A 24,448-nucleotide genomic window follows, 5' to 3' on the forward strand; every position below is an offset into this window, starting at 1 on the left:
GAGACGCATGTTCCATAGTTTCTCAATGCTGTGATCCAATTTAAACAGGCAGAAATGCAACGGGGAGGAATGGGCACACAAAAAAAACGAACACTATATGATCATATAAGCGTTCTCCAAACTTTTATGGGTAAAGGTCAGGCTCTAGCCGTGAAAACACCACTTCATCCCAACTTGAACAAGACGGGTATGACACAGCACTTCAGGATACTTTTCCTTTAAATGTCATTGGGTGAAACTCCACTTCTAAAGCCAAAACTGGTTTAAAGAAATCATCACAAAGTTTGCGTGTTGCGTTCAGCCCTGCTGGTGAGCAAGGAGAGGGAACAGTTTTGCCAGCAATTCAAAAATACCTCCTCCTTTCCTGTGTCTTTCTGCGAGGTTGGGGGGGAGTTTGAATACATTTAACAGCACCGTCCTTGGGACAGGTCTTCTGGTATGGGTCTTTAATGAATAACTGTACAGGAATCTGGGTGCACCCAATGTCTGCTGCCTCGCTGATGGACAGGAAATGGGCGAGGAGAAAACAGGAAGTGTCCAGAGAAAGTTTTTTTGTTCCCTTCGCGGAGCTTCTGTGGTATTCTTCAGAGAGGACTATGTACAGTTTATCTTTGAGTAGTTATTCTAAAAATGCTCAATAACTAGCTTATCTATTTGTCTATTCACAGGTTTTTTTTAGGTACCCGTTCGTTTGGGAGTAAAGGCGGGGTACACCATGCTTCTGTGCAGCGGAAGAACTGTGGATTTCACAGGTGTGTGCATGAGAGAGGGAGAGAGAGAGAGAGGGCAAGAGGAAAGCATACAAGAGTGAACACCAGAGAGAGAGGGAGGGAGAGAGAGAGAGAGAGAGAGGAAGGAGGAGTGATGAGTGAGTGAGTGAGTGAGTGAGAGAGAGAGAGAGAGAGAGAGAGAGGAGTGAGGAGAGAGAGAGAGACGGAGGAGAGAGGAGAGGAGGGAGAGAGGAGAGAGAGAGAGAGCGAGAGGGAGAGCGAGAGAGAGAAGGAGAGGAGAGAGAGGAGTGAGGAGGGAGGGAGCGAGAGCGAGAGGAGAGAGAGAGAGAGAGAGGGAGGGAGAGAGAGTGAGAGAGGGAGAGAGAGAGAGGGAGGGAGAGAGAGTGAGAGAGGGAGGGAGAGAGAGAGAGAGAGAGAGACGGGTGCTCAGATCTTGAGGCTCCGCAGTGTGTCGGCTCTCTTCCGCAGCAGATCGCCCAGCTCCTGCAGCGAGCGCAGGTAACTGCTCTGCACCTTCTCCATCGCCATCTTAACGAAGCCGCCCTCCTCCTGTCACACACACGCACACACACGCACGCACACACACACGCACACACGCACACGCGCACACACACACACACACACACACACACACACACAAAAAATACAGAAATTAGTAGGAATGCACCACAGACAAGCAGTTTGAAGAACTAGCAAAGGGCAGTACAGGGCAGTACAGTGGGTAGGGAACTGGGTTGCAGTCCAGTGGTTGCAGGTTTGATTCCCAGGTAGGACACTGCTGTTCACAGCAGGGGTGGGACAATGGGACCCACAGTTTCTTAATTAAAGTCTTCTTAATCTTAAAAGATTTATCAAAATGAACATAAAAGCCACAATCCAAATGCACAAGAGCACTGAAAACTCATGCCTGTCTACTCAAGAGCAAATATTAACAGCTGAATCAACAAATAAATAACCCATTCATTAATAAACCTTATTGTTCTCATTAATGTGCATTTTATGCTGAGCTCCTGTCATACTGGGATGAAGATAGCCTCCCAATGTAGAAAACAATTCTGAATTCATTTTCGAGAACATCTTTGTTTAAATATACTTTTTACTGAATGCGTTTTAATTCTGAAAAGATTTCAATATTGCAACTTTGATATTTTTTGCAAGCAAATTTTCAACACAAATTAACTTTTGGTTATTATTCTATAAACTGTGCTGAGCAGATTTATTGGAGATTTTCCTTACATACAACATCTGCGTTTGAAAGTTATAAGACAACTGATACGGACATTTTTAGTTCCATCAAAACAGTAGAGATTTGTAAAAATATTCTGCAGTATATGCCTTTTGGAAGAACAGCTGTTGAACCACAATTCACACGTGGCATGCCAGACTTGGCTTACCCCTCGTTCCTCTTTCACAATGTAAGAAATATTCACACCTGTTCCAACCCAACATCCTCCCAAAATAAAACACAACCCTTCCAAGCATGGCCAAAACCAGCAGATGAAATAGTAACCATGAGAAAGGATGTGAACGACACACATTTTACTAAGTGTTACTAGTTCTCCTGTTTGATGTAGGATACCACTAATAAAAATACACCACTACTTGACTCAGTGCAGATCAAGAGACTAAAGCTTTTAAAAAGTTTAACGAAGTGGCAAGTTTAGTCACATAAGGCTGAGTATTACTGCTGTCCACACACAGTTGTTTATCACAACATTGTAGGACTTGGACAGAATGGTACAGAGAGAGGCGGTTGTTTCACGACATTCAAGTCAAGCAGTGATGGTTCTGTGAAATCGTTCACATCCCGAGCCATGAAGCTGAAGCCTTTCTAAGTCAGATAAACAGCAGTGACACTGCAGTTGTACACTACAGCCCCCAGAGGGCAGTGCAACACAGGGAAAACCAAAGCACAGCCTTGCGCTTTCATGCACTGAAGAAACTGAAGAATGAGGTTCCCCAAGCTCAGGAGAATTACATTTTTATAATAATATAAATAATAATAATAATTAAAAAAACAATTCTCTACAAGAAAAATGAGCAGTCAGCCCTCCGTTCGTATTTTTCACTTCGTTCAGAGAGGGAATGCGGAGAGGATAACAGACAGAGAGGCGACCACATTACAGAAACTGCAATGGCGGGAAACTGCAAATCCTGGCAGATTCCAAGCGTTAAGTCAGCCACCCGAAAGCCTGCAACACACGATCACCCCGACATGACGTTATCTTTTTTTACTGTAAACAAAGTAACTGCAAGGTACAGACAGGCATTTCAAACTGTCTACACTGGTGTGTTACGGAGATCCACTTCAATTATTATTATTATCATTACAGGTATTTGGCAGACGCTCTTATCCAGAGCGACGTACAACAAAGAGTATATTGAGAAAGGAGGCATATTGAGAAAACTTTATACATATGAGCTTTAACTGGAGGATTCTGGGTGAAAAGGCAGGATAAGCAAGCTTGTGCATCAGTACAGGTCATTTCCAACAGCCACGGAGGACATTAAACTACCAGGCCATTCACAATATTTACCATTGTACATTATTTATAGCACTTAATAGCCTGCGTTATCGAGGTCCAATGCAGCTCAGTGTATACAGTCCTTTATGTTTCTTATTTTTAAGATGAGGCCTGGTCCACTCCCAGAACACACAGTCAATCTTTTGAAAGCATTCACCCACTTTGCTTCCTTAGACCCTCATCAGAAAACCTCTCAGCCACAAATTTTATAACAAGAAACTAGGGCTCTGAATTTATGTGGATCTGCCAGATTTTTACCCAGGCATGTTACTGTCTCTTCTTTTAAATCTCATTTCAAAATCCTTTTGACCGTTTCTAACCCCTTTTTTTTAATACCTGTATCAGCGTTTTATTAGGTGCACACTTTTTTACGCATTGGCTTTATTTTATTTATATTATACTTGTGTAGTATGATAAAAAACACTTAACAATATTGTTATTTTTATTGTTATTGTTATTATTATTATTATTATATTCTACAAAGTTTGCAAATTGAAAGATACTGAAAGGATCCAGGTAAAGTACCTTGCTAAATGAGCGTAAACTGGGATTTCTATTGGCAACGTTCTCCTGCTTGTAATCACAATTCAGAGGAGAAATCTTGGTTAATAAAGCAAGCTGTTCAAGGGCAAATAATTCTGTTCAGGAGACAGCTGGCAGACCTAATAGAAATCTCTTTGAGAACCGCGGTTACGTCAATGTTCTGTGACTGCACAATAGAGAATATTCCGGTAACCATGACAACAAGCTGTACCCAGACAGCCAAAAAAAGGTTCTCATTGACAGATTCGCACCTTGCTGAAAATAAATTTACATCGGGCATCAAAAATATGATCTCTCGACTTTCCATGGCCTGAAAAAAATGACAATAAAAAAACTTCCCAGCTCAGACTTGAAACATTGACAAAATAAATACTCATGAAAGGCCAACCAGAGCCTTTCAAAGAGACAGACACACATACTCTCTACACGTGCACACACACACACCCCTTCTGTAACTACACACAGACTACAAATACTATACATATGCATACACACAAGTACATAATCTATATACTGCATGCATGCATGCATGCATGCATGCACGCACGCTCACACACACACACCGACTGAAGAGAGAGAGACACACACACACACACACCCCGACTGAAGACACACATACACAGCTCATACACAACAGCATGCCCGCCTGCAGGGGTGCGTGTGTGTGTTACCTCAGAAAGTGCTTGCCCTTCCAGGGACAGGTCCTCTAATTTCAGTGCAATGAGGCTGGTCTCCAGCCCCTTGATATGGTCCAGGACCTGGGAGAGCAGTGCCTGCAGGCCGCCGGTGTACTCCTGGTACCCACTGAACACCACAGGCTGTGGAGGAGCACAGAAAAGCTGCATTACGAACATGAGACCCTTTCAGCATCGACGGCTTCAATCAGTGACCGGACATAAATCTGTGCCCTTCTGCCCACGCGTAAACTTTATCTGCCACCATCTGCTGCTGTAGGCTGCCTATCTACTACGAGGAAGACACCACTTTCACTATCATCTTTAAAACTGCAGAGGAACTCACACACCCAGAACTACAAACACTATCACCTTTGCATCTGCAGAAGAACTCAAGCACTCTGTATTACAAACACTACCGTGTTTACAACAGGGGTTAGGAAGCCCTGATCTAGGAAAATAATCGTGGGGGCAATTGGAGGCTAAAGTGTAGGCTCTTGGTGTAGTAATTTACATTAAAACTACAAAACACAAGGCATGTTGTATTATGAATGTTTCCATGGCTACAGGGTATGAGGCGAACCACCATTGTGATAGTAGCCATAGCAATTCTCATCATATATCACAACCTGTAGTGACTTACTGCTTTGTGTGTGTGTGTGTGTGTGTGTGTGTGTGTGATTGTAAGTGTGTGTGTACACATACATACGGTATATAGACTCGCACACAGAGGAACACACAATCACACACACACACAATCACACACACACAGCACGGTTAGAACACTCGCGGTCTGAAGAATAAGCAGGATGGAAGCCGACCGTTTCAGAAAAGCACTGAAAGGGTCTATAGAAGCAGAGAAGGGCTGTGACAAATGCAGAGACCTGGTAGGGCTACTGGGAGGCAATAACTCAGCTTAGCCTCATACTATGACATACTATAACCATGGTAACGTTCAGGATATAACATGGCGTCTCGTGCCTTACCATTTTAAGATGAAACCCGGGTCACTCGAGACCAGCGTGGGACGCGGCAGTGATTCCGCGGCTCTCTCAGTCTTACCGTGGCCGTGTTCGTCTCCTTTTTCTTCTTCTTCTTCTTCTGTAGGCTGGACTTGAGCGGTCGGAGGACTCTAGCGCAGTAGCTGCTCACCCACAGGACCACGCAGACCGTCTGCGGGGAGAGGAAACCGCGCGAGACAACGTCAGGCCGAGGAACGCCACCGCGGGCGCCAGCGCGTGAGCAGCCGCGCACCACTCTGTGGCCCTGGGTCAAACGGCTTCCCAAAATACTCCAGCCAGAGTAAAATCCTCTAAAACAAACAGTTTACACACACAAAAAAAGCCATGACCGCGGGGCTTTGGTTAGTAACACGTTTCGAGGATCGGTACGAGCATTTCATATTTTACCATCAGGGGAAGAGTTACTAAATACTCCCAGATCTCTTACTTTGTTAATGGAAACATAGAGGCGACATAGCTCAGGAGGTAAGAGCGGTTGTCTGGCAGTCGGAGGGTTGCCGGTTCGATCCCCGCTCTAGGCATGTCGAAGTGTCCCTGAGCAAGACACCTAACCCCTAACTGCTCTGGTGAATGCGAGGCATCAATTGTAAAGCGCTTTGGATAAAAGCGCTATATAAATGCAGTCCATTTACCATTTAATGTGGCCTGGATTCAATCTACAGTAAATCGGTCTAATAATATGTGAGGACAAAGCAGTGTTTGCATTTAATTTCATAAGTAACGACTCAAAGATGTGCAAAGGTCATTAGTCACGTCTGGCACTCCGCCTACAACACAGGAAGTCCCTCTAGATGAGAACACCAGCAACGAATCTAACGCGATCTGTGACAGATCTGAACCAGTGCCAGGGACTCAGGCAAACGTTCATTACCAAGGTCGGGAGGCTGACGTCTGGCAGGCAGCTGGCCACAGACAGCCTGACAGACAGCGTGAAATCTCTGAAGACCGGAGACGGCTCTCACCTCCACCAAGAAGACCAGGTTTTCTAATAAATAAGGCCGCGTCTTACAACGGCCGCCGTTCGCCTCCAAAAGGTCGCCTTTGCATTTACTGAACATCTCTGGGGAGGGAGGGAGGGAGAGAGAGAGGGGGGGCAGGGAGGGAGGGAGGGAGAGAGAGACAGAGAGAGACAGAGAGAGAGAGAGAAACATCACAGAGATAAATTAATGGAAACTCGTGCATTGGACTGTAGGTTCAGGGATGAATGGATGTCTTGGCAAAACAAGTCAAGTTGTGTGCGCTTGATCCAATGTTACTTTGTGTTCACGCTAGTGTGAAATGGATTTCTGTAATTGGTACAAGGTCTTGAGATGCCAAATTGCTGGAGCAGCTTTTCTGGAATACCGACAGGAAAGTTCCAGAACACTGCCGGCTAAAGGTGCATCTGTGAAAATGTTTCATAACTATAACTATGACAGACAGGGATCGAATAACAAACATATCTGTATTTAGACTGCTTGCTTTCAGAAAACAGGTAACCCAGACATGATGCTTGCTCTTACCTTGTAGCTGTGCTATTAAAGATTTGAAACTGTTCTCTATTTGCGTTTGGATCTCTGACGTATCCTCTGAAAAACAGAAGAACAGAAAGAATAACACAAGTCAATGAATGTTTCTTTTTATTTAAAACCTTCTCTCCCTTTATTTCACAGGGATGGAGGCACACACCTTGACTTCTGCACTCGTTTGACTGAACATTTTCCTAATCTCTACCTCCCACAGATTTGGCATACTATGTTAAGTGAACTTTTTGCAGGTTGCTTTGGCTATGCACCTTCGGTTTGAACTTATTGTACATCACTTTGACTAAAAGCATCTGCCAAATAAATGTAATGAAATGTAATGGCTAAAAGCATCTGTCAAATGACTAAAACTGCAAAATAGTTTACTGTTCAATTTGCATATTTTAAATGACAGACTATGCACACCTTCCCCCCCCTTCACTCCTCCCCTCCATCCCCCCAGTCTGCTCACCCAGGGAGGCGGAGTCGAGCTCTTGCAGGTGGGCGGAAAGCCGGAAGGCGGAGGCCTGGCATTGGCAGCAGCCGCTGGAGAGGGCGGGGCCTAGGCGTGTAGAGGGCGGGCCCAGTAACGGGTACTGTGGGGGGGGGATCCAGGTGACATCAGTGACAAAAACACACCCTGGGCTCCCACACAAATCATATTTGTATTCTCTCCATGACTGTGCAGCAATGTTTTCCAAAGAAAATGGATTTAATTTACTATTCATTTGATAGGGACACAAACCTATTTGATGTAGAAACAAGTCATAATTCAATGCACTGTGCTTTTAAAAAATTGATACATTTAACATAAAACATTAAGTGATATAAGCTACTTTCACCTACAGGGTCACTTTTCGGAAAGGCGGAACAACATTTTGAGGCACTTTTGGGGGGGGGGGGTGGAATTTGTGTCACATCACTGTTAACTACATCCAGGCCACTCAAAGCTCTATTTGCACACTATCCCCGGACATTCAAACAAGGCTGGTTAAACGTGTGAGTCTGGTACACACGTGGCACTAGTTACATGTAGCTGTTCGGACTAGGTTACACTGCAACTGCATGTTGCGTTACGTTTCCATAATGGGTGGGACACAGAAAGATGTTCTCGCGCAATAACACTTCAATTGGCACACCAAGAAAAATTATTTGCTCCTTTTTATTATAAGACGTTCTTTTTTTTTTAATTTCATTTTTTTCTAGCTGCATTTAATTTTTTTCTAGTTTTTGAAGCGCAACAGCCTGACCTGCCGGTTAATCAAACTGTGGCTGACCGCTCAGCTGAGCAGGCCGTCAAAGGTTTACGTTGTTCGTGGGCTCAGAAGGTTTGAGGGGCCACCGTTTGAGGGTAGGACCGGAACCAGGCTGGGGGTGCGGGGGGTTACCTGGACGCCCCTCTCAGTGAACTGCTCCGCGTCCTTCAGCGCGGCGTCCAGCTGAGCCAGCAGGGGGCGCAACGTGTCGGGTTTCACCGCCACGCCATTCTCGGCCACCTTCTCAGAGTTGCGGGGCGCAGCGGAGGCGTGGCCGAGCAGGGCCAGGGAGCCAATGAGCCGCAGCGTCAGGGACCGCACCCTCAGCCACAGAGACTCCTCCTCCAATGACTGCCTCCTCTGTTCCTCAGAGAGCTGCCTGGAAAGTGAGGCACACACACACACGCACACACACGCACGCACGCACACACACACGCACACACACGCATACACACACACACACGCACACACACGCATACACACACGCACACACGCACACACACACGCACACACACACACATATTCATCACAAATAAAAACATAAAATACTAAACAAAAAATATAGGAGCGCATACCAGGAGAAACCGATTCTGCATCGAGTGCCGCACAACCACGCCCCTGGGCGTGTCGAAGTGTCCTTGAACAAGACACCAACCCTAACCCCTAACTGCTCTACAAGAGAGCATACAATTGTAAAGCGCATTTGAAAACGCAATAAAATCACCATTACATCCTTTACCAAATATAGCATATGAGAACACCTGGATTTACTCTGTGGGATTGCTTGCCCACAACACAAAGTATATTTCTGATCAAACGCTCGATTTGCTTCCCACTGCCTGTGGAGGAGTGATGAAACTACAGTACCCATAATGCTTGGCAGAGACTCTGTTGCCAGGCCTCACACAGAGAGATAAGCGGGGGAAGGCCCTACCTGTCTTTGGGGTCCCAGCAGGTGAACACACTCAGGTCCCGGTTGTCCCTCATATCCGCCCACAGGATGTCCTCCTCCTCAGGACACAGACCCATGGACCTCACGTTGTCCTCCAGAGAGGACGATCTGAGAGGGGCCAGGGCAGGGGCAGTGGCAGGAGACGGACAGACGACGACAGACAGACAGACAGACAGACAGACAGAGAGCCAGGATCAATAAGTGGAGTGTCTTTCCACAGGTTCACTGCTGAGAATTACAGGCCTAGGCCAGAGAATGCATCAGGATGTCACTGTTGTATGTGAATGTGCACAAATGAGAGGGTCCTTTTACCCGTGGATTTGTCACTATGTGAAACTGTCACTGTGGTGTGTAAATGTGCACAGATGTGAACGTCCTGCCCTGTGTAAAAGTGCACAGATCTGACACCATCACCGCTGCAGCGTGAGCGCGCCCGGACGGGCCCCGGGCCCCGGGGTCGCGCGGCGGCACTCACACGTCCGCGTCCGTGAACAGGTCCAGCAGCATCCTCTCGGTGCGCACCTGGGCGAAGTGCAGCGAGCGGTTCAGCCGCGTCCGGAAGGCGATGAACTCGGGGATCTTCTCGAAGGCGCCGTACTTGTACGCCTGGATGATGTACTCTGAGGTCTGGAGACGAGAGCGCAGCTCCGCTCAGAACACGGGAGACAAAGCAGGTAAAAAAATAAAAATAAATAAAAATAAAAAAACCCCCCCAAAAGAACACAGAGCCGCCGTTTGAAGCGCTGATCAGAAAAACATGGAGATGAACTCAAGGGCCTGGAACTCGGAGAGCTACTTAAAATCAGCAGCGCGCCCACAAAGGGGCGCTGAGCACAAGGCCTTTCTGATCCTTCAAAGAAAGACACTTCAAAGGAAAAGGCTTTCATCAAATGTTAGCTTGAAGCTAAAAACAGAAAACAACACTTGAGCGGACAACATTGTTAGAGCGGTTTTTTTGAAAACGGTATGAATATAAAAGACTCCTTTGCTTAATCATTGTCTGAGAGGGTGAAGCGCTCAGGACCAGGCTGAAGAGATGATTACACAGCGTGCTCCTGAAGAGGAGATGAGGCTTCAGGAGGAGCGCTTACATCTTTCTGGTTGGAGTGGAAAAACCTGAGGGAGAAGTTACAGGACTGGGAAGCAGCAGCGAAGTGACCCAGGGACTCTGCATAGCGGGTCAACAGGAAGCTGGCCCCGCCCGGAGAGAGAGAGAGACAGGAAGAGACACAGGTGAGCGACAGGCACTTCCCCCTCCCACCATTTTGAGCACAACTGTTGTGCAGGTAACATTTCTTACTAACATCAAGGTGTAATCCTAGCAGTTATCGTTCAGATAAATACATATTTTTTGGGTCTGTAAATTTACAACAGAAAATAGTTCAATGTAATCTTCTGGTGAAGACGACTCCAATCAGTATTTGACCCAAGACAAATTTTCAGTTTAGTAGATGCTTTGTAGCCAAACAGGCTCATGGTAAGTACGTTTCATTTAGCATGGCTAAAAAAGCACCACCGGGTCACCAGGCCTGGTTTGTCTAGCAATGGTGTCCCCGGGTGCCCCCGTCCTGCCCCCCCCCCACCCCCCGCCCCTCACCCGATGGTGTCGTGCTGCACGTGCTTGGCGTCCAGGCTGCAGTACAGGTCCACCACGGGTTCGAAGGCGCCCAGGCCGCAGAAGAGCAGGATGAGGAGCAGCTTGAACTGGGCGTTGGAGGAGCTGTGGGTCAGGCCCTCCTCCAGCAGGCCCAGCCCCTGCCACAGCTGGCCCTCGTCTCCTGCACGCGATCACAAAAACCCAGAAGCGCTCTTTCAGGGGGCGTTCTAATGCAGAAATGTTCAACTCTCCTGGATTTTCCCCGATGTCTTTAATCTCAACCATTTCCAGATTTTTACTGCCTTTATTTTTTTGCAAAACTGGGTCTTGCCGGGAAGTATAATATTATACCCTCAGTAGGATTCAATTCCAGTTAAAATCGGCTGATTTGGGAAATTACATTTCACTGACTGGAAATGCTATTCTGCCCCTGAAAAATTCCCAATCGAATACTGTGGGCTATTTTTCTATTTTTGATAATGAAAATTAACACAAGCCAAAATGCAGGCTGTAGAAAATGACACGTGTTCGTGTGAGCTGCTCAGTCTCCCAGCGCTGATCCTGGGTTAGTGTCCTTACACCACTCAGAATGGCTGGGTTTAAAATTAGGGCTCAATCACTGACCCTGGATCAGCTGAAGGAGTGGCTTACCACAGACTGTGTAGACACTTTAGGCTTTGAGCCTTGTGTGAGAAGTTCTTGCGTGTGCATGCGTATGTGTGTGTGTTCGAGAGAGAGGGAGAGCAAGAGAGAGAATGAGAGAAAAGGAGCGAGAGTGCGATAGAGAGCACGTGAGAGTGAGAGACAAAGAGAAAAAGCGAGAGTGAGCTAGAGAGCAAGTGAGAGAGTCAGAGTGATTGTGAGTGAGATAGACAGTGAGTGTGAAAGAGTGAGCGAACGAGAGGCAGAGACAGAGAGAGAGAGAGAGAGAGAGAGAGAGAGAGAAGAAACGATGAGCTCACCCGTCTCCTTCCAAAGGTCTATGTAGACGTGGGCGGCCATAAGACAGTACATATCTGAGAACTGCGGTTCCGTCTTCAAACAGGCCCTCCCTGAAAGCGCACAGCAGTCACACAGTGAGGGCCCTCCAGCCTGCTCAGTACCACCAGAGCGCAGGCCACAGGCAGACTTTCTCACTCAGACACATTCAGTTCAACTTCGGTATCCTAAATGTATTTTTAAATTGGTACAGCCAGTAACAAAGTCAACATGAACACACTCAAGAAACTTAAACCAGAATTCTTCTCAAACATTACTTCCATAATCAGATACCCACAAGAAATATCTACCCCCCCCCCCAAAAAAACCAAAAAGGCATTTATCAGCAGACGAGATTACAAACTCTCAAAACACAATATGGACAACAGCCAGCTTCCAGACTGCGCTCCTAGAAAATTTAGACAAATTACTCCTGGTGATGTAGTAGGGAAGAACTCCACTGCTGTCTAATAAAAAAAGTAAATGTATATTGAAATTCATGCTCTAGGCTACTTATTATATCTTTTCGACTTTTCAAATGTATGTACATGAGCGGTATGTTTCCCTGACAGTTGAGAAAAATGGCATCAATAAGATGTTCCCGTTTTTATTATTTATCTTGAGAAACAACTTCTATCTGCAGTCATTCCCTTTTCCCATAGCCCCAAGCCCCCACAGTTCATCCTGGCCAAGTCCCTCTACGATGTCTACGAGATTGGATGAGAATTTCATTACACAGTATTGTAATACAATTGAATTATAAGCCGGAAGACCTGTTTTTGCCGAGCAAGACAGAATTTTAAAAAGCTGGAACAAATCAAATGAAAACAAATCAAGCTATACACTGGTCAGACAACAGCCGCAACAACTACAGAACAGGGATTTAACCAACCGCACAGTGAATATGTAAATCACTGACTGTGTTTGAGTTCCAAGTGAGATTATCAGCTCAATTTGCTCTCAAATCAGTTCAAGTTAATGAGTTTTATTAGCACAGCGTGAAAACATTCTTCTTGCCAGATAATATGCAAATATGTTTTTCACCCCACAATTCCTCTCTCAGATGTCACTGACCAGGTCATTGAACATAGAGACAAGCGACTGTGAAGCTACATCTAAATCTGGGTGACAGTATACCACCAAGCAAACTGGAATATACGCATGGGACTGAAATCATGATCATCATCATGAACATCGTCATCATCATCAGACGGGTCAAGAGAAAGGAAACGGGGCGCCTGGTGGGGGTCCCCGCCTTACCGAACTGCAGGCCGTGGCGGTAGTGGGCTTTGAGTTGGCGGATGAGGGCCAGTTTTCCGGGCGGGTCCAGGGCGTGGTGCAGCCCGAGGGCGCGTGCCAGCTGGGCCACGCACAGGTGCCTCTGGAGCGCCCGCGTGTCGCCCGGCAACGCCAGCCCCTCCCCCACCTCCTCCGACGACGACGGCGACGACTCCGTCAGGGGAACCACCTCCGTCAGCCTGTTAATGAACTGTGGGGAGGTATATGCACACGGGCGTGAGAGGGGCTATATGCATTTAGGGGCTAGAGGGGTATATGCATATGGGTGTGAGAGGGGCTATATGCATTTAGGGGCTAGAGGGGTATATGCATATGGGTGTGGGAGGGGCTATAAGCATTTAGGGGCTAGAGGGGTATATGCATATGGGTGTGGGAGAGCTAATGCATTTAGGGTAGAGGGTATATGCATATGCGTGGAGGGCTATATGCATTTAGGGGCTAGAGGGGTATATGCATATGGGTGTGGGAGGGGCTATATGCATTTAGGAGCTAGAGGGGTATATGCATATGGGCGTGGGAGGGGCTATATGCATTTAGGGGCTAGAGGGATATATGCATATGGGTGTGGGAGGGGCTATACTCATTTAGGGGCTAGAGGGGTATATGCATATGGGTGTGGGAGGGGCTATACTCATTTAGGGGCTAGAGGGGTATATGCATATGGGTGTGGGAGGGGGTAATGTACACGGGTGTTACAGTGGGCATATGTTATAGGAGTTATAGGGGTATATACCCACAGGTGAGAGAGGGGGTATATGTATATAGGGGTTAGAGGGGTATGTGCATACAAGGGTTAGAGGGGTATATGTATATGGGTTTTATAGGGGGTATATGTGGTGTATTTGCACTGGAGGGGATAAAATGTATGTATTTGGTATACAGCAGTTGCAGGGGTATGTATGTACACGGGTGTAAGAGGGGGTATATGTGGTACACTTGTGTCATACACACACACTGAGGAGAGCTCAAAGCTCGGTGTTTTCAGTCGGAAGAGCACACTCACCTGCACACGCTGATCTGGGAGCAGCAGATCCAGGAAGAGCCTCAGGTCCGTGATGCAGCACGGTTTGTCCCCAAACTTCAGAAAGTACTGGAACATGTGCTCCAGGGGGTCACCTGCAGACGAGGGCAGAACGGTCAGCAAGAGGGGCAACACGTACCCCCTTCCTACACCCTGTTCTACGGTCAGGGTGCAGTTCGATTCCGCTTCACTTCAGTCAATCCAGAAAAAGAACAGAAATTGAATTCACATCTCTGAGCAACACTCATGCCAACAGTGACTCACCCTGCAAGGGTGGCAGTGGCATTCGCTACTGGCACAGACCATATTGAAAACTAGACCATGGGACCCATCCATGCCTGAGAACAGTGCCTTAACATACACCAGACCACAAGGCCCATCCTTGCACTAAAACAGTGCCTTTACAGATGCCAGACCGTGGGGCCCATCCATGCACTAAGACAGTGCATTAATAGCATGAGCCACCCAGCAGCCCCTTGTGCTGTTTGAATGTAGCACAGGGAGGCAGGGTCAGAGGTCACCGATGGTTCCGTGTACCTAGCTGCAGTTCCTCGGGGCTGCCCCGCCCCCTTAACCGCCCAATCAGCTCCAGCCGGGCCAGGTAGGGTCCGCGGAGCGGCCGGGACTCCTTCTCCTCCTCCGCGGCCAGCCGCGCCTCCACAAAGCTGACGGCCTGAGCCGCGGAGCAGTGAACGTCTCCCTCCGCACAGCTGAGAGGCAGGCAGGCAGGCAGGCAGGGAGAGGGAGAGGGAGAGGGAGACAGAGAGAGAGAGCACAAGTGACAGAGAGAGAGTGACAAAGGACAGAGAGAGAGAGAGAGAAAGAGTTAAAGAAAGAGAGAGAGGAAGAGAGTAACAGAAGAAGGAAGAGTGAAAGAAAGAGAATAAAACCAAGGGGGAGAAAAAGACATGGAGAAAATGACACCGTACACTGAAATGTTACTGTATGACACAAGACTGATTTTTGATTTATTTAAAATAACATTAGATTTCTTTTAAAACTGGTTAAAACCACTCATTTTTTATTTCTTCAGCTTGTGAGCCACCCAACCCATAATAACAGCAGCATACAGTAACAATATAACTACTTAATCTACATTGTGATTTTCTTCAAAGGTTCTAAGCAACGGGATAAGAATGTGTGTGTCCACGAGTGCTGACCTAAGATTAGGTATCCACTGTCCAAATCCTAACCTAATCCACTGTGAGCTAAAAGACTAAACTGATCCCAGATCAGTCATCCTGTCCAGATATGCTTTATGCACACAGGTGCTGTTCTGAAAGAGGAGATGACTCACTGCTGTCCCTCTTTGGGCGGGGCCCAGGCCTGGTCCAGCAGGTTAAAGAGCGAGTCGAAATAGGACATGTAGAACTGCCAGTCATCCGGGCTATGGAGAAAGAGGAGGGGGGCAATGTTGATTAGGGAGGAGGGGGTTGGGGGTTTCCATGGCAACAGAGATACAAGTTCACGCAACAGACTACGAATGGTACGCGGTCAACATGCTTCCCTCAGTTCACACATTGCCTCAAAATAAATTGGCAAAACCAGTACTAGTTGAAAATAAATGGAAGAAGATGGACCTCCTGGACTGTCCCAGATCAAAGACAACAGTGTTACCAGAATTAAAGGTAAGATGACTCAACAGTAAATCAGCAGGAGCCCTGCTACATAGGCTAGCCCTTCACTGTCTCTTCCCTCCCCTCTCACTGAGTAGCCCTGGAGTAAATACAGGACAGGTGCAAAATCAGGATCTGAATTCCTCTAACCTTTAACACTTTGGTGCTGAAGTAAAGCGTGCCGGTTGCTGTGGCCCGGTTGTTAGGGGGCGGGTACTCACTTTTTGAGGAGCAGTTTGAGTGACAGGGCGTTGCACTCAGGCCAGCGCTCCAGGCGCCGGTACAGCACCATGCACTTATCCTCCCGGCTGTGCCGCTCGCTGGTCAGCTTCTCTGGGGGAGGGGGGAGAGAGAGAGGGTGAGGGGCAGGGTCGGCACGACAACGAGGCCTTAGGACACGCACCCCTCATGGAAATGGAGCGTACTGTCACAGTGTAATAACGCAGTTCCTGCAAATAATTTATTTCACAGCAGTATCCATTCAAAAACATACCGTTATATTTGAAAAAAGCGACAGTGGCCCATTTATTGTGAAGTTTATATATCTTTATATAAGTTTATAAATCTCAATATATTGACATTTTATATCAGTATATTGCTGTATATTCCATTTCTATAATGTTTACTAATCATTGAGCAGATTCTGATCCAGAGTACCGTACCTCACCCTCCTTACCTCCCCCCATAGCCCCCTCACCTCCACCCACTGCCTCCACACCTCCACCCCACTCACCCCCATCTCCAAACCCCTTACCTCCACCTCCAGCCCCCTTACCTCCACCCCCTCGTCTCCATCCCTCTCACCCCCACCTCCAGCCCCCTTACTTCCATATTCAACTCCCTTAATTCTATCTCCATCCTCCCTTACCTGCCCCCCCCCCCTTAACCACCACCTTTAGCCCCCTCACCCCCATCTCCCGCATCTTTACCCCCACCCACAGCCCTTTCACCTCCAGCCCCCTTACCTCCCAGCTGGCCCCGCACCACCTCCAGCGCCTCCGCATACTTCCCCAGCCTCTCTAAGATCATGTAATACAGCTGAACCTGCAGAGGGCAGAGACCAATGAGGACGGGACACGGCCATATGTGTGTGTGTGTGTGCGTGTGGGTGTGTGTGTGTGTGTGTGTGCGTGCGTGCGTGATGTGTGTGTGTGTGCGTGCGTGAGTGTGTGTGTGTGCGTGGGCGTGCATGCGTGCGTGCGCGTAATGATCATGTGAATCGCAGCTCTTCCAGCAGCCTCTCCTCACCTCAGCTTCCGCCTCGATCTTCTCCTCCTTTACCATCTTCTCCACCATGCGCTCGGCCAGCGGCAGGAACATGGTCTGGGACAGCTTCTCGTCCTGCGCAGAGATCGCCTGGACCACGCAAACGAAAATGAAAATAATCCAGAAAACATTCATGGTTCCTTATTTACGAGTTGCTCAGCAAGATGCAGCTGAAAATTCCCAAGCACATGCAAAATCATTTTTTCAAATATTACTGGAATCTTTAAGTGTTCTAGTATTTTTAAAAACACATTTGATGCAGGTCACCAAGCTGCAAAAAATATGTCTATTTAAAAAAAAAAAAACAATTGTGTTTTGGTTAAAGACAAACCTACCTGCATGACTAAACTCATAACAGACCAGAAGTAATACGGGTTTTTGGGGACAATCTTATAAAGTGCCATTCCAGCCTGTCAGAGGAAAAAAAAAGACATTCCAAGGTCATTTCAACACTTTCAAAATAACGACAACCCCAACACAAGAAAAACAAAAACTAAAGAGTATAGGACACATCTGGCACCCAAACGTGAGGCTGAGCATGTCCAATTCCCACCCCAATTTGGAATGGCCAACTGCCTGCAACCGCGTTCATGTTTACACCCTGCTGCCGGTTCAGGAGAGTGTAGACATCCACAGTTCTCCTCCATAACATCTGGTGTTGCCAGCTGATTCTTTTCACACCGCAGACTACAGCGAAGCTGGCACAGAGCGGAGTCAAAGGAAGACCTCTCATATACAGCTTTAGGCACAGATGTCCGATCGATCAGTATGGGTCATTACAACTCGGACCCCTAACCGACTGAGATGCAACTACCAACTGTGCGTCACCCTATGAAGCAACCGGCCAGTTAGCACTGGCACGGTCCAGATTCCAAGGCCATGAGGCTCATCCATGCAACCAGTGTGGTGCCTTAACAAAATGAGCCACCCAGCAACCTCTTTATGACACATTTGTGATAACCTACAGACAATTCTTCTTTATTCGCATTAGCTGTAATTCTCTCACTGGTACAACTAAAGGCACGGTGAGTCACGTGTATAAAGTTATAGTATAAATGAGGAGATCCGTTATAAAGCAGAATTAGCAAACAGTGAATGTGACACTGGCCTGCTGCATCTTCTTGTACTCGCCAATGCGAGCATAGGCCATGAAGAGGTGGGAGTGGTACTCCTCGCTGCTCGGAACCTTTCGGACCGCCACCTCGTACAGCTTGGCCACCAGCTCCGCTGCGGACAGAGAAGACATTGTGCCAGCTCAACACCTGGGTACAAACAGCTCAACATATGGATCTTCACAGGTCACAATGTGTCCTCATGGTCAACAGCTTCACACCTGGGTCCAAAAGCACAAGCCGATAGACGACTGTCTGCATCATTCGTTCAACACGGTCAAATTCTTGAGCAAGCACTACCTATCTCATGTTGCGAAAAGCATCATGAAATCCTGGTAAGCGCATAATGCAGTCATACCATACAGATATATGTATAATTGTTCAACACCTGAAACATTACTGGTAACACTAGACTAAGGTGCAAAATTAACACCAGCCAAATGCCGGTAAATTTTATCTGTGGCTAGTAAGTCTGTTTACTCTACCGGCCACTTTGGCATCACTTGGACGTCCTGTTCTATTGTACATATCAAGTTATATTGTAAAATAGTGAAACTGGCTTGTGAATTTTGGGACGCACCAGCCACTGTGGCCAGTGGACGGAAAAGTCATGTTTTCTGCCCAGCAGTGGACCCTCACGACTCCACAGTTTGGCCCTTGCTCATTAACATTCGATCCTCAAAGCTCAGTAACAAGACCCTCATGTTTCAGCAGACGGACCACTGCTTGAGAACATCACCTCCTGAAGCCTTCCCCAAACCATCAGCTGAACCCTACACCGCTAAAAGTCTTAACTGCCTCCAGGAGTTCAATCCTCACCACACAACACCAGAATCTGCATATGCTTCCACTCAAGCCAACTTAAACTATAACAAAGAGCTGAAACTTTATCTTGTCAACCCGTAATACCACACAAACCCAAAATGTGATACTCCAGGTTGCCCCACCTGTTCATTAACTGAACAATAAAAACAACATAAGAACAGACAATGATGAGAGCAGACCACTCAGCCATTGTAAGCTCCTCATTTACCTAAACACAAAAGAGCATCCAGCACTGTGTCCATGCTGGATCAGGACACTACAAAATGACCTGCCAAACTGTTTCACACATTGACAACTCTCTGTGTGAAGATATACTTCCAGATATCAAAGCAGAACATATCTTTAACTAATATCTACCAACTGAAAAATTCAAATTGCTCAATGCCTAGAGCATCAACATCACACCCACACCACAGGGCCTCAGCTCAATGAACAGTAAGTATGGCGAGAGAGCAGACACAGATGTGTGACTCACGTCGGTGCATCTCTCTGTACAGTATAGTGAGCGCCTGCAGGGAGTTGTCGTCGGTTGGCTCCAGTGTGGCCACTTCCTGTGCCAGTGAGAAGGCTTCATCCTGTTTCCCGGTGCGCTGGAGACCAATGGCCTTCAGGACCTGGGCCCCAACAAAAGCAAAGTTCACCCCCACTGGAACCCAGAACATGGGATGGCCAACATATAGTCAGTCAGGACTACAACAGCTCAGAACCCAACACAAAATCAGTCAAAACTAGTAGAACGCAGAGGTCCTGGGATGGCTAGAATATAATCAGTCAAGAGTAGTACAGCCAAAGCATCATGGGATAGCCAACACACAGTCAGTGGCATAACTCAGAGGTCCAACACACAATCAGTCAAGACTAACAGAACTCAGAGAGTTCTGGGACGGCCAACACCCAATCAGTCAGAATAGTACAGCTCAAAGGCAGGAATCATACAGCAGTCAGATTAGCAGAGCTCTGATGCCCTGGGATGACCAGAGCACATTCAGCAACAGTGTCCAGAATACTGCACCATAAAGTACACTAGTAAACCAATACAGGTCACAGCGCACAGATGCACTATCAAAACACCCTTGTGGAAGAAAAGAGAAACTTTACTTTTGTCATCTCCACTGATGCTGAGAGGCATGCGCTAAATTTTTAGTGCCCCCCCCCCCCAACCTCCAAGTCTTGGTCAGGCATAGAAAATTTTCATCAGTTTACCTCCATGAACGACCCACCTTGGCGCAGTGAAGATCTCTGTGCTTCTTCAGCAACTTGTCGGCCTGCTGTATCGCCATCTTGTTATTACCATTGTCAAGGTAATCTACGTAGAAAATAAAACAATAATGAAAAATTTGGGGGGAAAACAACATCCAAGCAGTCAACTGAAATCACGTCATGACGGAGTTAAAGGAGTGTCCCTCTCTGCCTTTAAAAAGGCACTCGTTTTAGTGAGTTGTAGGTCTAAGAAAATTTTATATTTCTGATCCATTCGTTGTATATGTTTCCTAATGCAGAACACAAATCTACCATTGTTATTTTCATATTTTATTTCAGTCTTTGATGGTGATCACATTGGGAATTGGGTATCTGTTCTAAAAATTGTTCATTGAGAATGGCAAGCTACTAAAACAATGAAATGCAACACAACATTACTGCAGGAAGCTATGTAGCCTAACATATTAGGTTTGTAAAGAACATGCTCTCAACTTTCATATTATACCAGTTAAAAAAGCAGTACCAGTTTTCTCATGTAAAAACCAACCTAGAGAAATAAACCCCCTTATATTACAAAATATACAAAGTGAACTGAAACTTTGCTATAAAAAGGGCATTTTTGTCTTCAATGGAAGTTGGCCAAACTCTTTCAGAAACAAATGCCATCCTTTGGAAGATGCTGGCCAATTAAAACTTGTCCTGTAGTCCACAACCAAGATAGCAATTTCTCATTGGATATGACACTGACAGCACACAGCATTTGTCTTGCCTGTACAATATATTGTGAAAATTGCCATTATGTGCTGTGCAAACTGCGCTGCCTTTTATCTCGCCAGGTCTCTTACAAAATCAGTTTTAATCTCAGTAAGACTAACCCAAGATGAACAAAGGTTAAATTAAATGAAAAAGAAAAACAAGAATTTATAACATTCACAAAAAACAAAACACAATGGAAAGCCGTAATCTCAAAACCATGCAAGAGTTATTTGCTTAGCAAATTCATAGCACATTTTCATTTCATTTCATATTCATTTTCAAATATATTTCACTCTTTCTCTGAAGACCTCAGGCAAAACCTGAGGCTGCTGTGGCTAATGCTAAGCTCAAATATGCTACACCAGTGCATTTCCAACCATGGTGATAGATGTTGTGAGCTAAACCCAAGAGCTTAATCTCCAATGACAAAAGATGTGTCTGCGCAAAGTAAACAAGATTTCCAACGCAGTGCTTTCAATATACTGCAGCCCACACAAAAATGTGACAAGTGATCCATCTTGGATGAACAATACTCAGATGTTACCAATGCCAGGTATGCAATGCAAAAGATTTCAACTCAATCAGCTATGAAAGAAAGCCTATTGGCTATTTGTCCAAACTGATATTTTAGGAAGCTGATAAGGGGGCTGAAAATAGGAAAAAGGAACAAACCACAAGGTTGACAACAGTTTCTCAGCTCCCAACTTTCAGCAGTCTGGATCGCATTGAAGACACCAATTTAAAAAAGTTGATCAAAATAAACTCATCACATTATTACATACAGAAACTCTGGGGATTTTCAAGACCAGGCTTGATACGGTGTTAGATAATATCTAATCTGCAGGTAATCAGAGCACTAGGTACAATTTATTCAGGAAAATGGCGAGCATTGTTGGGTTGAATTGCCTGAATTGCTTGACAGCAAGTTATAATATTCCATTGCAATCGCCTAGCAGTCGCTCTTATCCTGAACGATGTACAGTAGTGGAAAACATAATTACTCAAGAAAGTCAAAGCAAGTGATTTCAATTAAAAAAACCTATATGACACTGTTAAATCAAACCATTAAGTAGAGAAAAAATACCAATGTTCTATTTCATAAAGACCCGACTAAGCAGGGGATGACTTCAGCCAAGCGAACGAGGCACTTCGCTTACCAAACATTGGTCCTGATGCTGAAGGAACTAGCAGCTCAACTAAATGCATGGATCGCAATGAGTTTATTCGGGGGATTATCCAACTGAAAACTCAATAAAAGTGCAAAACTGCATGTCCAATACGAACGGTTAAGTGCACAAATTAGCCTCTTATCGAGCAAGGCAAGGGATAGATCGGTTTACGAACGCACATCTGACACTGGACCTATTTAACGTTTACTATAGTTTGCCTACACTTAGTACACTAGCTAGAACACCGAGTCAACAGAACTGTTCCTTCTACTTTGTAACGTTAGTCATAAATCAAAACTTTCTCAGTCTCTTCAGAGCGAGCTATGCAACGAGCGATAAGTTAAGACAGTAAGTAGATTTGCTGACTAAATGGCAAGCTAACATTGCTATCGTTTGCTACTTTGCACCTTGCTCAGCATCGCTAGCGAGCAATTAATCTTCATGCAAATTCCCTTGCTGGGAAAGTGCGAGTCTACCTCTTAACTTTAACGAGTCGAGAGCGACAGATCACAGCACATCACCGAGATAGCTAGCCAAATGACACAGAATCGTGAGCCGGCTTATCTCCTTATCGCACAGGGTCACACACCAACACCAAGGAGGTGGGGTGTGCTGTCATTCGGCGCACCCGGCCATCTAAACAGAGTCCGAGGCTACAGCCGAAGGCCCCCCCGGGGTTGTGCAACACACAGTATCCCTGACAGAGGATCTGTTACAAAATGCACCCTGACCGTGGGATGCATATTCCTCATCCCATTTCGCTTTTCAAAAAAAGTTACTCACGTACTTGTTCCTAAGAATAGTTACCGTATATTGGTCTGAGTCTCCTGTCGTTTGGGTCCTGCACATGGCCTCGCGCCGCCATGTTGGGGGAAATAGCGATTATGTTGTGCGCATGCGCCGTACGAACAATTTCAAAATCATTAAAGGGACAGTAGCAGTTGACAGGTAAAGTTCACGTTCTAGAATCCAGCTATATAGTTTCTTATGCTTTAAAACGCACGTTACTTTTTATCACGTCACGTCCGACTTGTATAGTTTTTTTGCGATGAGGGATAATTTAGATTTTTATACGTTTCTGACAACTAGTCGACTTTACAACGGCTTTTATAGGGCCATTTGGAGGTTCGTGGTTTGAATAAAAAATCAATGCAAAAAACAAAAGATCCAAAGCAGCTTGTATAGCGACGTTATGTTTCCAGAAAATGTACATATGAACACACGCATTTATTATTATTTTTTTTTTTACCATTTATTCACAATTATAAACATAAATATCCGCCTGTATATTCTTCTTGCTTCTAAGAAGTATATAAAACTATACTTGAGCACAGAGGTCTCAGGTTGCATGTGTCACAGAAAATAGTTCCAAAAGAAAATAAGATCAAACTTGATCTACAAAAAGTGAACTGTACCATTAATATCCCCATTCACGAGGACCAGTGATACACATAACACATTCTTCCAGTTAAATACTAGTATTTAATGGGTGAGCTCACGCTACAAGGAATGAGAAAAGCCAGCCTCAAAGTTTATCTTAATTTTAATATACGATGAATGTGCACAGGTTGACCAAAAACACAAAATATAGAAACCCGTTTTTTAACGTATGTAGGTCTAACAATTTCATTTGCATTAGTTTTTAATGTGCATTGTCTTTATTCTATTTAATCTATACAGTACATGAAAAGGTTCATGTGCCATGTAAAAGGTTGTGCAAATATTAAAATTATTATTATTATTATTATTATTATCATACATTTTTATGGCCTCTTTGCCATTATAGCACAAATGAAAAAAGTGCAACTTCTAAGGTTTCCCCGTAGAAAGTACACGAGTACAGATGTCAAACAACTTGATTGCTGGGGAAGGCCACTGTGTCACGTGATGACAAGACAAAGACAAGGGTCCAGAAATAATTGGCCAACCATCTTTTATACACTTCGAGATAAAAAGGAGGTCTCAAAAGGTGTAATAAAAAGTGTTCAGAAGGAAGGAATAGAGAGCTCACGCAGTGGATGATTGCAACAAAAAAATAACTCTCTCTCCAGATCTGAGTGTTGGCCTTTTATAGAGCTCAACAATTAGGCATTGGGTAGCAGCTGTGATAACTGGCAATGAGCCACAGTTACCACCATGCATGTGAGTGGGGCAGACACTGTCCATGGTCCCTCTCCCAGGTCACCGAAACACCTGCAGGGCTGAAGGGACAGTGACCTACATGATACTGGAGCAGCCTTCCTAGTACCAAAACCATGCTTAATCATGCTTAATTTGTTATCAGACAGAGAGCCTGCAGGGAGGCACGGTGGTGCAGTGGCTAGCACAAGAAGGTCCTTGGCTCGAATCCCGGCCGGGGCCTTTCTGTGTGAAGTTTGCATGTTCTCCTCCGGGTACTCCATTT

The 24,448-nt window shown here is 45.8% G+C and overlaps 1 protein-coding gene across 1 annotated transcript; it reads right to left on the minus strand.

Annotated features, from left to right (window-relative positions):
• Nucleotides 1–1,051: 1,051 nt before the first annotated feature.
• Nucleotides 1,052–22,990, minus strand: naa25 (N-alpha-acetyltransferase 25, NatB auxiliary subunit). The gene is made up of 24 exons (XM_064308070.1): nucleotides 22,852–22,990; nucleotides 20,140–20,225; nucleotides 19,395–19,533; nucleotides 18,091–18,209; nucleotides 17,318–17,392; nucleotides 16,965–17,072; nucleotides 16,682–16,760; nucleotides 15,938–16,049; nucleotides 15,398–15,487; nucleotides 14,638–14,810; nucleotides 14,083–14,195; nucleotides 13,041–13,269; nucleotides 11,765–11,854; nucleotides 10,803–10,983; nucleotides 10,297–10,396; nucleotides 9,681–9,832; nucleotides 9,188–9,313; nucleotides 8,386–8,632; nucleotides 7,470–7,593; nucleotides 6,998–7,063; nucleotides 6,458–6,555; nucleotides 5,536–5,646; nucleotides 4,471–4,617; nucleotides 1,052–1,280 (listed from the first exon to the last, which is right to left on the minus strand). The coding sequence occupies exons 1-24, from the start codon at nucleotides 22,907–22,909 to the stop codon at nucleotides 1,158–1,160; spliced, it is 2,946 nt and encodes a 981-aa protein (XP_064164140.1). The 5' UTR covers nucleotides 22,910–22,990; the 3' UTR covers nucleotides 1,052–1,157.
• Nucleotides 22,991–24,448: the final 1,458 nt, after the last annotated feature.

The sequence above is a fragment of the Anguilla rostrata genome, chromosome 14, assembly GCF_018555375.3.
Source record: "Anguilla rostrata isolate EN2019 chromosome 14, ASM1855537v3, whole genome shotgun sequence".
In the NCBI taxonomy this organism is placed as follows: Eukaryota; Metazoa; Chordata; class Actinopteri; order Anguilliformes; family Anguillidae; genus Anguilla; species Anguilla rostrata.

What these genes read in the sequence shown, in the direction of transcription:
- naa25 (XM_064308070.1), bottom strand. Translation starts at nt 22,909, where the DNA reads ATGGCGGCGCGAGGCCATGTGCAGGACCCAAACGACAGGAGACTCAGA. An exon ending in TCACTGAGAGGGGCGTCCAG is followed by an intron (nt 7,594 to 8,385) that starts GTAACCCCCCGC and finishes CCCCCCCCACAG; the next exon opens with TACCCGTTACTGGGCCCGCC. An exon ending in GCTCGACTCCGCCTCCCTGG is followed by an intron (nt 7,064 to 7,469) that starts GTGAGCAGACTG and finishes TCTGTTTTTCAG; the next exon opens with AGGATACGTCAGAGATCCAA.